The sequence below is a fragment of the Bufo bufo genome, chromosome 8, assembly GCF_905171765.1.
Source record: "Bufo bufo chromosome 8, aBufBuf1.1, whole genome shotgun sequence".
In the NCBI taxonomy this organism is placed as follows: Eukaryota; Metazoa; Chordata; class Amphibia; order Anura; family Bufonidae; genus Bufo; species Bufo bufo.
In genome coordinates, this window is record NC_053396.1 from 8813290 (window position 1) to 8825803 (window position 12514).

The window sequence follows — 12514 nt, forward strand, 5'->3', positions numbered from 1 at the left end:
TGTTTTTCTAGTCCTGCACATCCCCTTTCACAAATTCTTACCTGTTATAAGGGAAATTCTACCTTTCGTAAAACTCCACACTAGGGGTGCACCGAAATTTCGGCAGCCGAAAATATCGGCCGAAAATGCACCTAATCCACTTCGGCCGATATTGTTACATATCGGCCGAAAATATGGGGTGTGGGATTTGTCACCCACCATCTGCGGGCGGGCGGTTTACTTTGTCACTGCATCTTTATTTTACCTTACAATCGTGAGGCTCCAGTAACTAACAACTCTGCAGGCAGAGCGGAGGCCGGCGTAACGTCACTTACTCACGTGACGCGCCTGCTCCGCCTCCTTCATTCATAAAGTGGGCGGAGCAGGTGCGTCACGTGAGTAAGTGACGTTACGCCGCCCTCCGCTCTGCCTGCAGAGTTGTTAGTTACTGGAGCCTCACGATTGTAAGGTAAAATAAAGATGCTGTGAGCAGCAGGGCCGGGGCTGTTATGGGTAGGGGGGATCGGTCTATGGAACTGCTATGGGGAGGGGGGATCTGTGCACTGCTATGGGGAGGGGGGGATCTGTGCACTGCTATGGGGAGGGGGGATCTGTGCACTGCTATGGGGAGGGGGGATCTGTGCACTGTTATGGGGAAAGGGATCTGTGCACTGTTATGGGGAAAGGGATCTGTGCACTGTTATGCCCATAACAGTGCACAGATCCCCCTCTCCATAACAGCGCCACCCACAGATCCCCCTCTCCATAACAGCGCCACCCACAGATCCCCCTCTCCATAACAGCGCCACCCACAGATCCCCCTCTCCATAACAGCGCCACCCACAGATCCCCCTCTCCATAACGGCGCCACCCACAGATCCCCCTCTCCATAACGGCGCCACCCACAGATCCCCCTCTCCATAACGGCGCCACCCACAGATCCCCCTCTCCATAACGGCGCCACCCACAGATCCCCCTCTCCATAACGGCGCCACCCACAGATCCCCCTCTCCATAACGGCGCCACCCACAGATCCCCCTCTCCATAACGGCGCCACCCACAGATCCCCCTCTCCATAACAGCGCCACCCACAGATCCCCCTCTCCATAACAGAGCCACCCACAGATCCCCCTCTCCATAACAGCGCCACCCACAGATCCCCCTCTCCATAACAGCGCCACCCACAGATGAATTTCATTCATGAAAAAGAATTATTAATAAAATCATTAAAAAAAAAGTATTTTAAAAGTATTTGGGCAAAAAGGCAGTTTCGGTTTCGGTTTCGGTTTTCGGTCAAGGGCATCCTGAATTTTCGGTTTCGGTTTCGGACCAGAATTTTCATTTCGGTGCACCCCTACTCCACACGGCATGAACTTACCTGTAGAATATTGAATGCTGCTCTGGATGTGACTAGAGTACAAGATAAAGCAAAGTTACACAACATTTTATGAGGATTCAAAGTACAAAAACTGTTCCTTTATTGGTTTGCCGCGGCCGCCAGGTATAACGTAGGGTCAGACTATACTGCAGAAGGTTTATTAGGAATGCTGAGCGTATTCTTTATAATGGTATGTACAGGGTATACGTGTTCTACCAAAGTCATCGTCTTCCAAAATGAGCGCATCTCAGTAGATCCCATTCCACTTTGTGGGGGTCACCGTGGTCCCCACAGTAACTTGCGGGTCCAGAAAATGGAAAAGATCAGCAGCATACTGACCAACAGCATAGTCACCATCAGGTAGGAGAACATACGGAATTGGGGGTTCCGCAGACACTGCCAGGAGTCGTCGTCAGAGGGAATAGTGGTCGGGGGCGTCGGTACCTGAGTTTGTTGAGTAGCATACGTGGACTCCGTGTCCTGTCCGCCGCTGAGTGTATAGACTGAGGGGGGACGGTGAAAAAAGTTCAGTCTCCGGGTGTCTCTAGCAGAGAGTCCGTGCTTCTGCGGCTCCAGTTTGAGGTGGCCGAGGACGGCCATGTTGGTGGGGAGGTCGGTGATCACCTGGTCCAGGCGTAACATGGTGGTGTGGCGGCACAGCGGGCAGTGCAGGCGGTTCCTTGCCTGGGTTACGAAGCTCAGGTGGGCCAGACACTCCATGCAGAAGGTGTGCTGGCAGCTCAGGAGTTTGGGGGTGCGGAAGGTATTGTTGTATGGATTCCAGCACACGGGACACTCGGATTCCAGGTCGGGTTTGGAAGCGTCCGCCATCTTTTGTGGGTCATCTACAGCTCAGGATTCGGAGCGAGCCAATTCTAAAAACGTACAAAAAACATGAAATGAGGCTTGAGGCCACCCCCACCCTTATTGCACAACCCCCCAAAAACCGCACGGCACCTTATTGTAAAGTCATTAGATATTTATTTACATCCAGTTACAAAATTAGGCCTCGTGCACACGACCGTATGCATTTTGTGGTCCGCCAAAAATATGGATGCCGTCCGTGTGCATTCCGTATTTTGCGAAACGGAACAGCCGGCCCCTAATAGAAAATTTCTCTCCTTGTCAGTTATGTGGAAATTGTTTTGAGGAACAGACATACGGAATGTACACGGAGTAACTTCCGTTTTTTTGCGGGCCCATTGAAATGAATGGATCGAACACGGATAAAAAAAATACGTTTGTGTGCATGAGCCCTTATGGCGAGCCAAAGTTTCGGTCCACCAGGACCTTGTGCACGGCCTATGGGCCAAAGAGAAGATGTGGGATTACTGGATGTCGATATCCAGCTGGAACGCTGAGATCCAACAACCCCACATCTTCTGTGGCTTAGAGGCCGTGGACGAGGTCTAGGTGGACAGAAACGTAGGACTGACTTACTGACACCCGTGGCCCCTGTTTGCTCCACACTATTGGGTCGATCACCGTACCACCATATGTGATCTGTGGAGGGCCAACCATACTCTTTTTTTGCAACCCCGAAAAACTACTATGAACTTTGACCACCATAAGGTCTAAACTATCTCTGTGTCCACAGAACTTTGCTCCCATTACGCAGCGGTGACCGCGACCATCTGCTCAGGAAGTGCGGCAGCAAGGTAAACATGGGGAACGTTCTCTGCAGCAGAACTGAGCCGGGGAACCCCAATAAGGAGATGAGTCATTGTGAATTATCTAAAATATGGGGGTTCAGGGAAACATGCCAAAACTGGGGTGGGGGGGGTGTGCAGCAGGACGACGACACCCCAACACTGGGGGGTGCAGCAGGACGCCGACACCGAGGGGGGTGCAGCAGGACGACGACACATCAACACTGGGGGGGTGTAGCAGGACGACGACACGCCAACATTGGAGGGGTGCAGCAGGACGACGACACGCCAACACTGGGGGGGTGCAGCAGGACGCCGACACCGGGGGTGTGCAGCAGGACAACGGCAAGCCGACACCGGGGGGGGGGGGGGGTGCAGCAGGACGACGGCACGCCAACACTGGGGGGGTGCAGCAGGACGCCCACACCGGGGAGGGTGCAGCAGGATGACGGCAAGCCGACACCAGGGGGGGGGTGCAGCAGGACGACGGCAAGCCGACACCAGGGGGGGGTGCAGTAGGACGACGACACCGTGGGGGTGAAGCAGGACGACGACACGCCGACACCGTGGGGGTGCAGCAGGACGACGGCACGCCAACACTGGGGGGGTGCAGCAGGACGACGGCACGCCAACACTGGGGGGGTGCAGCAGGACGCCGACACCGGGGGGGTGCAGCAGGATGACGGCAAGCCGACACCAGGGTGGGGTGCAGCAGGACGACGGCACGCCAACACCGGGGGGGTGCAGCAGGACGACGGCACGCCAACACCGGGGGGGTGCAGCAGGACGACGGCACGCCAACACCGGGGGGGTGCAGCAGGACGCCGACACCGGGGGGGTGCAGCAGGACGACGACACGCCGTCACCGGGGGGGGTGCAGCAGGACGACGGCACGCCAACACTGGGGGGGGTGCAGCAGGACGCCGACACCGGGGGGGTGCAGCAGGATGACGGCAAGCCGACACCAGGGGGGGTGCAGCAGGACGACGGCACGCCATTACTGGGGGGGTGCAGCAGGACGACGACACGCCGACACCGGGGGGGTGCAGCAGGACGACGGCACGCCAACACGGGGGTGCAGCAGGACGACGACATGCCGACACCGGGGGGGGTGCAGCAGGAGGACGGCACGCCGACACCGGTGGGGAAGGGGGCAGCAGGGGGGGCGCACGCTGACACCGGTGAGGGTGCAGCAGGAGGACAGCACGCCGACACCGGGGGGTGCAGCAGGACGATGGCATGCCGACACCGGGAAGGGGGGTGCAGCAGAACGACGGCATGCCAATACTTGGGGTACAGGACATTGCAATGTGGGGTCCTAGATACAAGCATTTGATTCGATTACAGAGCCCCCATACCTCCATCCCTGCTCTCCCGTGTCTCTGTGAATCCGGATCTGAGCCCCGAGGCAGCAGGATCTCCCCGTCCCGGGATCAGGGTAAACACTGTGACTTCCGTGTACAGAAGGACATTCTCTATACGTGGCTGCACCGCAGGGTCGGGCCCAGGTTTACATTCGGAGGATAGCGCCACCGGGGGCAAATGACGGTACAGAAAACCTGTTCTACCTTTCAGACCCTCCGGACAATGAGATGATCATGGTGGTGGGGGAGGGCGACCGCCGCTGAAAACCTCGGAGGCACAGGGGGCAGTGCCACACGGATAACACCCGCTAGTGTTCTCTGTGATCAGCCACGTCCGGCCGCCAGAGGATAAGCTGACCGGACATGAAGGCTGATAACAGAGGACAATAGACGGCGGTCACCTGTCCTGTCGTCAGCCTCAAAAAGTCTAAAATGGCTGATAACAGAGGGCAATAGCGTTCAGCCGTCCTACAAGACCGTGTAACTGCTCACAATCCAAACCAGCAATCACTCCCATCATCCACATTACACGACTATGATAAATATCCACTCAACATGAGCAGCGCTCATATCTGCAGGCTATCACCTCACGTGAAACAATGGCTGCTTTCATCTCGAGGCCACGGGATGCACCGACCACCTGTGATGTGATATGTGAGAGGCAGGAAAGGGTTAAACAAAGTGACCGAAGCCGGGAACCTCCAGACATGAGAGAGACAGACACCGAAGTGAGGAGAGAAGGGAGAGAGCGCCTGACACCGCGCAGGTGAGGGAGGTGAGCGCTGAGCAGAGGGCGGGAGCACGGCTGTATCTAATCCTATCCTGTGTGATACTGTCTGCTGAGCTGTGTATCTAATCCAATCCTGTGTGATACTGTCTGCTGAGCTGTGTATCTAATCCTATCATGTGTGATACTGTCTGCTGAGCTGTGTATCTAATCCTATGTGATACTGCCTGCTGAGCTGTGTATCTAATCCTATGTGATACTGCCTGCTGAGCTGTGTATCTAATCCTATCCTGTGTGATACTGCCTGCTGAGCTGTGTATCTAATCCTATCCTGTGTGATACTGCCTGCTGAGCTGTGTATCTAATCCTATCCTGTGTGATACTGCCTGCTGAGCTGTGTATCTAATCCTATCCTGTGTGATACTGCCTGCTGAGCTGTGTATCTAATTCTATCCTGTGTGATACTGTCTGCTGAGCTGTGTATCTAATCCTATCATGTGTGATACTGTCTGCTGAGCTGTGTATCTAATCCTATGTGATACTGCCTGCTGAGCTGTGTATCTAATCCTATGTGATACTGCCTGCTGAGCTGTGTATCTAATCCTATCCTGTGTGATACTGCCTGCTGAGCTGTGTATCTAATCCTATCCTGTGTGATACTGCCTGCTGAGCTGTGTATCTAATCCTATCCTGTGTGATACTGCCTGCTGAGCTGTGTATCTAATCCTATCCTGTGTGATACTGCCTGCTGAGCTGTGTATCTAATTCTATCCTGTGTGATACTGTCTGCTGAGCTGTGTATCTAATCCTATCCTGTGTGATACTGTCTGCTGAGCTGTGTATCTAATCCTCTGCTGTGTGATACTGTCTGCTGAGCTGTGTATCTAATCCTATCATGTGTGATACTGCCTGCTGAGCTGTGTATCTAATCCTATCATGTGTGATACTGTCTGCTGAGCTGTGTATCTAATCCTCTCCTGTGTGATACTGTCTGCTGAGCTGTGTATCTAATCCTCTCCTGTGTGATACTGTCTGCTGAGCTGTGTATCTAATCCTATCCTGTGTGATACTGTCTGCTGAGCTGTGTATCTAATCCTCTGCTGTGTGATACTGTCTGCTGAGCTGTGTATCTAATCCTATCATGTGTGATACTGCCTGCTGAGCTGTGTATCTAATCCTATCATGTGTGATACTGTCTGCTGAGCGGTGTATCTAATCCTCTCCTGTGTGATACTGTCTGCTGAGCTGTGTATCTAATCCTCTCCTGTGTGATACTGTCTGCTGAGCTGTGTATCTAATCCGGTCCTGTGTGATACTGTCTGCTGAGCTCTGTATCTAATCCTGTGTGATACTGTCTGCTGAGCTGTGTATCTAATCCTATCCTGTGTGATACTGTCTGCTGAGCTGTGTATCTAATCCTCTCCTGTGTGATACTGTCTGCTGAGCTGTGTATCTAATCCGGTCCTGTGTGATACTGTCTGCTGAGCTGTGTATCTAATCCTGTGTGATACTGTCTGCTGAGCTGTGTATCTAATTCTATCCTGTGTGATACTGTCTGCTGAGCTGTGTATCTAATCCTATCCTGTGTGATACTGTCTGCTGAGCTGTGTATCTAATCCTATCCTGTGTGATACTGTCTGCTGAGCTGTGTATCTAATCCTGTCCTGTGTGATACTGTCTGCTGAGCTGTGTATCTAATCCTATCATGTGTGATACTGTCTGCTGAGCTGTGTATCTAATCCTCTCCTGTGTGATACTGTCTGCTGAGCTGTGTATCTAATCCTATCCTGTGTGATACTGCCTGCTGAGCATCTAATCCTATCATGTGTGATACTGCCTGCTGGGCTGTGTATCTAATCCTATCCTGTGTGATACTGTCTGCTGAGCTGTGTATCTAATCCTGTCCTGTGTGATACTGTCTGCTGAGCGGTGTATCTAATCCTATCCTGTGTGATACTGCCTGCTGAGCTGTGTATCTAATCCTATCCTGTGTGATACTGCCTGCTGAGATGTGTATCTAATCCTCTCCTGTGTGATACAGTCTGCTGAGCTGTGTATCTAATCCTCTCCTGTGTGATACTGTCTGCTGAGCTGTGTATCTAATCCTATCCTGTGTGATACTGCCTGCTGAGCTGAGTATCTAATCCTCTCCTGTGTGATACAGCCTGCTGAGCTGTGTATCTAATCCTCTCCTGTGTGATACAGTCTGCTGAGCTGTGTATCTAATCCTCTCCTGTGTGATACCGCCTGCTGAGCTGTGTATCTAATCCTCTCCTGTGTGATACAGTCTGCTGAGCTGTGTATCTAATCCTCTCCTGTGTGATACCGCCTGCTGAGCTGTGTATCTAATCCTCTCCTGTGTGATACAGTCTGCTGAGCTGTGTATCTAATCCTATGAAATATAACTACGACATAAAGTGCACGGTGATGTAACTGCAGGCTACACCGGTTTGTTTACTGATTGTTACCATGGAGACACATAGATCTGCATAGGAGCTGCAGGCACAAGACGGTTGAGGACTTTAATTGTATATTCCTATCAGAGCGGCGCGGTCTTACCTGGTTGCACAGAAGGATAACGTGCCACGCTCTCCCTTCCGGATGTGGTCGGTCTCCCCTCCAGGCAACGCCGCCGCTCACGTCCTGCATCTTCTGGAGATGGCGATGGAGGGAGCACCAAACTTCTGGGCAAAAAGAAGACACAGTCAATGGCATCTGATATCTGTGCGATAATACAATGGTGCCGCCTGCTTGCAGAGGGAATATTTGGTAAGTAAACACGCCGGCAATCCACCGGATGATATCGCAGTAGCTGAGCGTGCCGCCGCAGCCGCTTATTACCTCCATTATAGCAGATAAGGAGCAATCAATGGAGGACAAGACGGTCATCTGTCTCCACCTACTGGTCACACACTGAACTGCACTAGACCTGACAGCTTATAATAGTGCTGGAGCGTTATAAGAGCAGCGAATATCAGTCACGTGTAAGTAAATGTCTCTGGAGACAAAGTCATCATCGGGCAGAGACTTCCTGGCACTTATCTCACCGAACAGCAATACAGTCAACTGAGAGCAACAGGCTGTATTCAACCGCACAGAAAAACACATTTGTGACACTTGAGGTACAGGATAATGACGCTGACACTCGGGGTACAGGATAATGACACTGACACTCGGGGTACAGGATAATGACACTGACACTTGGGGTACAGGATAATGACACTGACACTTGGGGTACAGGATAATGACACTGATACTTGGGGTACAGGATAATGACACTGACACTCGGGGTACAGGATAATGACGCTGACACTCGGGGTACAGGATAATGACACGCTGACACTCGGGGTACAGGATAATGACACTGACACTCGGGGTACGGGATAATGACACTGACACTCGGGGTACGGGATAATGACGCTGACACTCGGGGTACAGGATAATGACGCTGACACTCGGGGTACAGGATAATGACGCTGACACTCGGGGTACAGGATAATGACACTGACACTTGGGGTACAGGATAATGACACTGACACTTGGGGTACAGGATAATGACGCTGACACTTGGGGTACAGGATAATGACGCTGACACTCGGGGTACAGGATAATGACACTGACACTTGGGGTACAGGATAATGACACTCGGGGTACAGGATAATGACGCTGACACTCGGGGTACAGGATAATGACACTGACACTCGGGGTACAGGATAATGACGCTGACACTTGGGGTACAGGATAATGACACTGACACTTGGGGTACAGGATAATGACGCTGACACTTGGGGTACAGGATAATGACGCTGACACTCGGGGTACAGGATAATGACACTGACACTTGGGGTACAGGATAATGACACTCGGGGTACAGGATAATGACGCTGACACTCGGGGTACAGGATAATGACACTGACCCTGGGGGTACAGGATAATGACGCTGACACTCGGGGTACAGGATAATGACACTGACACTTGGGGTACAGGATAATGACGCTGACACTTGAGGTACAGGATAATGACGCTGACACTCGGGGTACAGGATAATGACGCTGACACTTGGGGTACAGGATAATGACGCTGACACTTGGGGTACAGGATAATGACGCTGACACTCGGGGTACAGGATAATGACGCTGACACTCAGGGTACAGGATAATGACGCTGACACTCGGGGTACAGGATAATGACGCTGACACTTGGGGTACAGGATAATGACACTCGGGGTACAGGATAATGACACTGACACTTGGGGTACAGGATAATGACGCTGACACTCGGGGTACAGGATAATGACACTGACACTCGGGGTACAGGATAATGACGCTGACACTCGGTACAGGATAATGACGCTGACACTCGGGGTACAGGATAATGACACTGACACTCGGGGTACAGGATAATGACACTGACACTCGGGGTACAGGATAATGACACTGACACTTGGGGTACAGGATAATGACACTGACACTCGGGGTACAGGATAATGACACTGACACTTGGGGTACAGGATAATGACGCTGACACTCAGGGTACAGGATAATGACGCTGACACTCGGGGTACAGGATAATGACACTGACACTTGGGGTACAGGATAATGACACTGACACTCGGGGTACAGGATAATGACACTGACACTTGGGGTACAGGATAATGACACTGACACTCGGGGTAGAGGATAATGACACTGACACTCGGGGTACAGGATAAGGACACTGACACAGGTGCAGGTGACATTTCTGTGCTGCTGACGGCCCCTTTGGCGCACAGAGAAGGCAAAATATGTCAGAAAAACGAAATTACCAAAATCCTCCCAATAATTCTGATCACCATTTCAACCCCTCCTAGGAGCAGGTGACTGGTCTAGTGGGGAATGTGCCCCCCCCCCCCTTTCCTTTTAATTTAAAGGGACCTTCTGTCGATGCTCTGACACATGGCTGACATTTGCATCTGGCAGTCCTATGTAAATGACGCCTTATCGTGGATCTGAGCAGCAGATTAGATCTCATGCAGTAGCGATGAATACTATGTGCGGTGTCATTGTCACCGAGTAACGTGATCCTATGTCACGCCAACACAGTAAGTAAATATTGTCACTAGGCACGGTGTGAACACAGACCAGTCTGTCACTGAGCCTCCGGGACCGCTCCCTCCACCACAGTCCTACACAGGACCGCCTGTGGGGACGTCTGCTCTCCAACAGCTCAGAACATCCATCGTCTGGTCTCAGGAAGACATCTTCAATGCTATCAGGACCGAGTTCTCTGAAGTCCTGCGATCCTCGTTGAGCTTTCTTCTGCCCTCGGATGAAGGACATGGAGCCGGAGCATCCAGTGCCCGAGTGCCCGATTTGCTTCGTGACGTACGACAACATCTTTAAGACCCCCCTGCTCCTGCCCTGCTCGCACACCTTCTGCATGGAGTGCTTGTCCAAGCTTTGCATCTTTCAGAAGGAGCTGGAAACGTTCTGCTGCCCCATGTGCCGGGCAGTTGTCACCATCCCACCAGGGGGCGTCCCTCATCTACCCCCTAACATGGGCATTGTATCCCGCTTCCCGCCGTGGTTGGGCGAGCTCCAGAAAGTGTGGATGGAAGGGTCTAAACTGTGCTGGAAGAAGGACAACGGCCAGAACTGCGTCACCAGCACGCAGAACACGTTGGCTCATTTCCCACCGGGACAGGACGAGAACATGGTCATCAGCGTCTTTCTCCTGAGTCCTGCCCAACCACATTTCTCGCGTCCTGGAGATCTGGTGATTGTCCCGCGGCAGCCTCATTACCACCGGTGCGACCTGATCCTGCGGAACTACGGCTGCATCTTGTGGATCTTCATCTGCTGCATCCTCATGCTGTTTTTCGTGGTGTTCTTCCCCACGTATTTGCTCCATTGACTCGGTGGATCTTAGGTGGTCCACCACTCTTCATTGGGAACTCAAGATGTCAACGTCCCACCGGCTCCGGACTCTATCAGAGACAGTTTCCAAAGAACTAGACATATCTGAAGGACGTATATATCCCATCATCCAGGGTGATACACCCCCGCATTTACAGATGGTATGGACCAAATAGGGAGAATCCATTCCCAGCTTCGGCAGTCACCTATTCATCCGTAACGTACTTTTATTTGGTTATTATACGGTTATCAAAAGTAAAATATAAGAGTATAATCTACAGTCGGTTCTGATTTCTATAAGGCCCTATGCACATGACCGTGTCAGTTTTGCGATCTGAAAATCGTGGACCGTAAAATATGGACGCGGTGCATGCGCCGTACACATTTTATTTGTTTCAATTGGTCCACGGTCGGCATTTTGTGGACCTTTTCTATCTTTTTGCGGAATGGACATACGGATGCGGAAATCACACGAATCCTCCGTCTGCTTTCTGCATTTGTATCTCCATTCCGCAAAAAAGATACAACATGTCCTATACCTGTCCGCAAAATGCAACACCAAATTTGGCGGATCCGTGATTTGCAGACCGCAAAACGGATACGGTCATGTCCGTGAGGCCTAAGTCATTGCGCCACAGTCACTCTAATACACAAATGTCACTAAATAAAGAAAAAAAAATCGTATCGGTGCAATTTTGTAGAAAATTCTTTGTCACGTCACACGTTTATTAAGCCACACCCTTTCACTTAAAGGGCAACTCCATGCAAATCCTGAACGTCCTTTTACTTGCCCCTGAAGTTTCACTTCTCTTTAAGGGGTATTTTCGTCTCCCACACCTCTGGGACCATGTCAAGAAAGAGGGACCCCGACCCTCGTCCCAGCCAGAGAATGAATGGGGAGGTGGTGACTTGCATAAAGGTATTGGGCAACTGATAGACCAGTCGTAGGGTCAGCTCATCAGGCAGGACGGGGGGGGCGGGACCCACATTTTCAACACTGGTGGGACCCGAACGAATATGAGTGACTTGATATGGGAATACCCCTTTAATGGGACTGCCTATGTTACTTGGTCAATCTGAATGGGTGGCATGTAATACTCCATTCCTCCTGTAGGGGCCGTTGTACCGGAAACATATAACCCATCACACCATCCACCGGCCATAGCAGCGACTTATTGAGGAGGATGAAACAACCCCTTTAAAAAAGGTAATAGGTAGAGAAAAACAAGGTTGCTTCTTTCCAAAAAACCAAACACAGCGCCTCACATGCCTGCAGGCTGTGCGTGGTATTGCATTTCAGCCTCACTTCAATGTAGCCGAGCTGCAATACCAAAAACAACCTGGGGTGGTGTTTCTAAAACTTTATAAAGCCTGCGCTGACCATGACAACCCAGAAAGTGTGACAACCTCTCTGGGCACTGTAATGACAGCCATATTAGTTGTCACCCAGCTATCCCAGATCAGAATGAAACCAACAAGGTGAACAGACTTGTCAGATGAGGGCCATCTGTCCTAGAAAAACA

At 51.7% G+C, this 12514-nt stretch overlaps 2 protein-coding genes across 3 annotated transcripts; one reads left to right on the forward strand and one right to left on the reverse strand.

Moving 5' to 3' along the window:
• Window positions 1-1561: 1561 nt before the first annotated feature.
• On the reverse strand, window positions 1562-7793 carry RNF183 (ring finger protein 183). Its single transcript, XM_040404931.1, has 3 exons — window positions 7657-7793; window positions 4957-5010; window positions 1562-2232 (listed from the first exon to the last, which is right to left on the reverse strand). Exon 3 carries the CDS (start codon window positions 2186-2188, stop codon window positions 1634-1636), a length of 555 nt encoding a protein of 184 aa, XP_040260865.1. The 5' UTR covers window positions 2189-2232; window positions 4957-5010; window positions 7657-7793; the 3' UTR covers window positions 1562-1633.
• Window positions 7740-11496, forward strand: LOC120977151 (RING finger protein 223-like). Of its 2 annotated transcripts, none has more exons than XM_040404929.1 (2): window positions 7740-7866; window positions 10199-11496. In XM_040404929.1, the coding sequence occupies exon 2, from the start codon at window positions 10405-10407 to the stop codon at window positions 10987-10989; it is 585 nt and encodes a 194-aa protein (XP_040260863.1). In that variant the 5' UTR covers window positions 7740-7866; window positions 10199-10404; the 3' UTR covers window positions 10990-11496. The 2 variants fall into 2 exon arrangements, with proteins under 2 accessions (XP_040260863.1, XP_040260864.1); XM_040404930.1 differs by having other exon boundaries at window positions 7764-7866; window positions 10216-11496.
• The last annotated feature ends 1018 nt before the right edge of the window (window positions 11497-12514 follow it).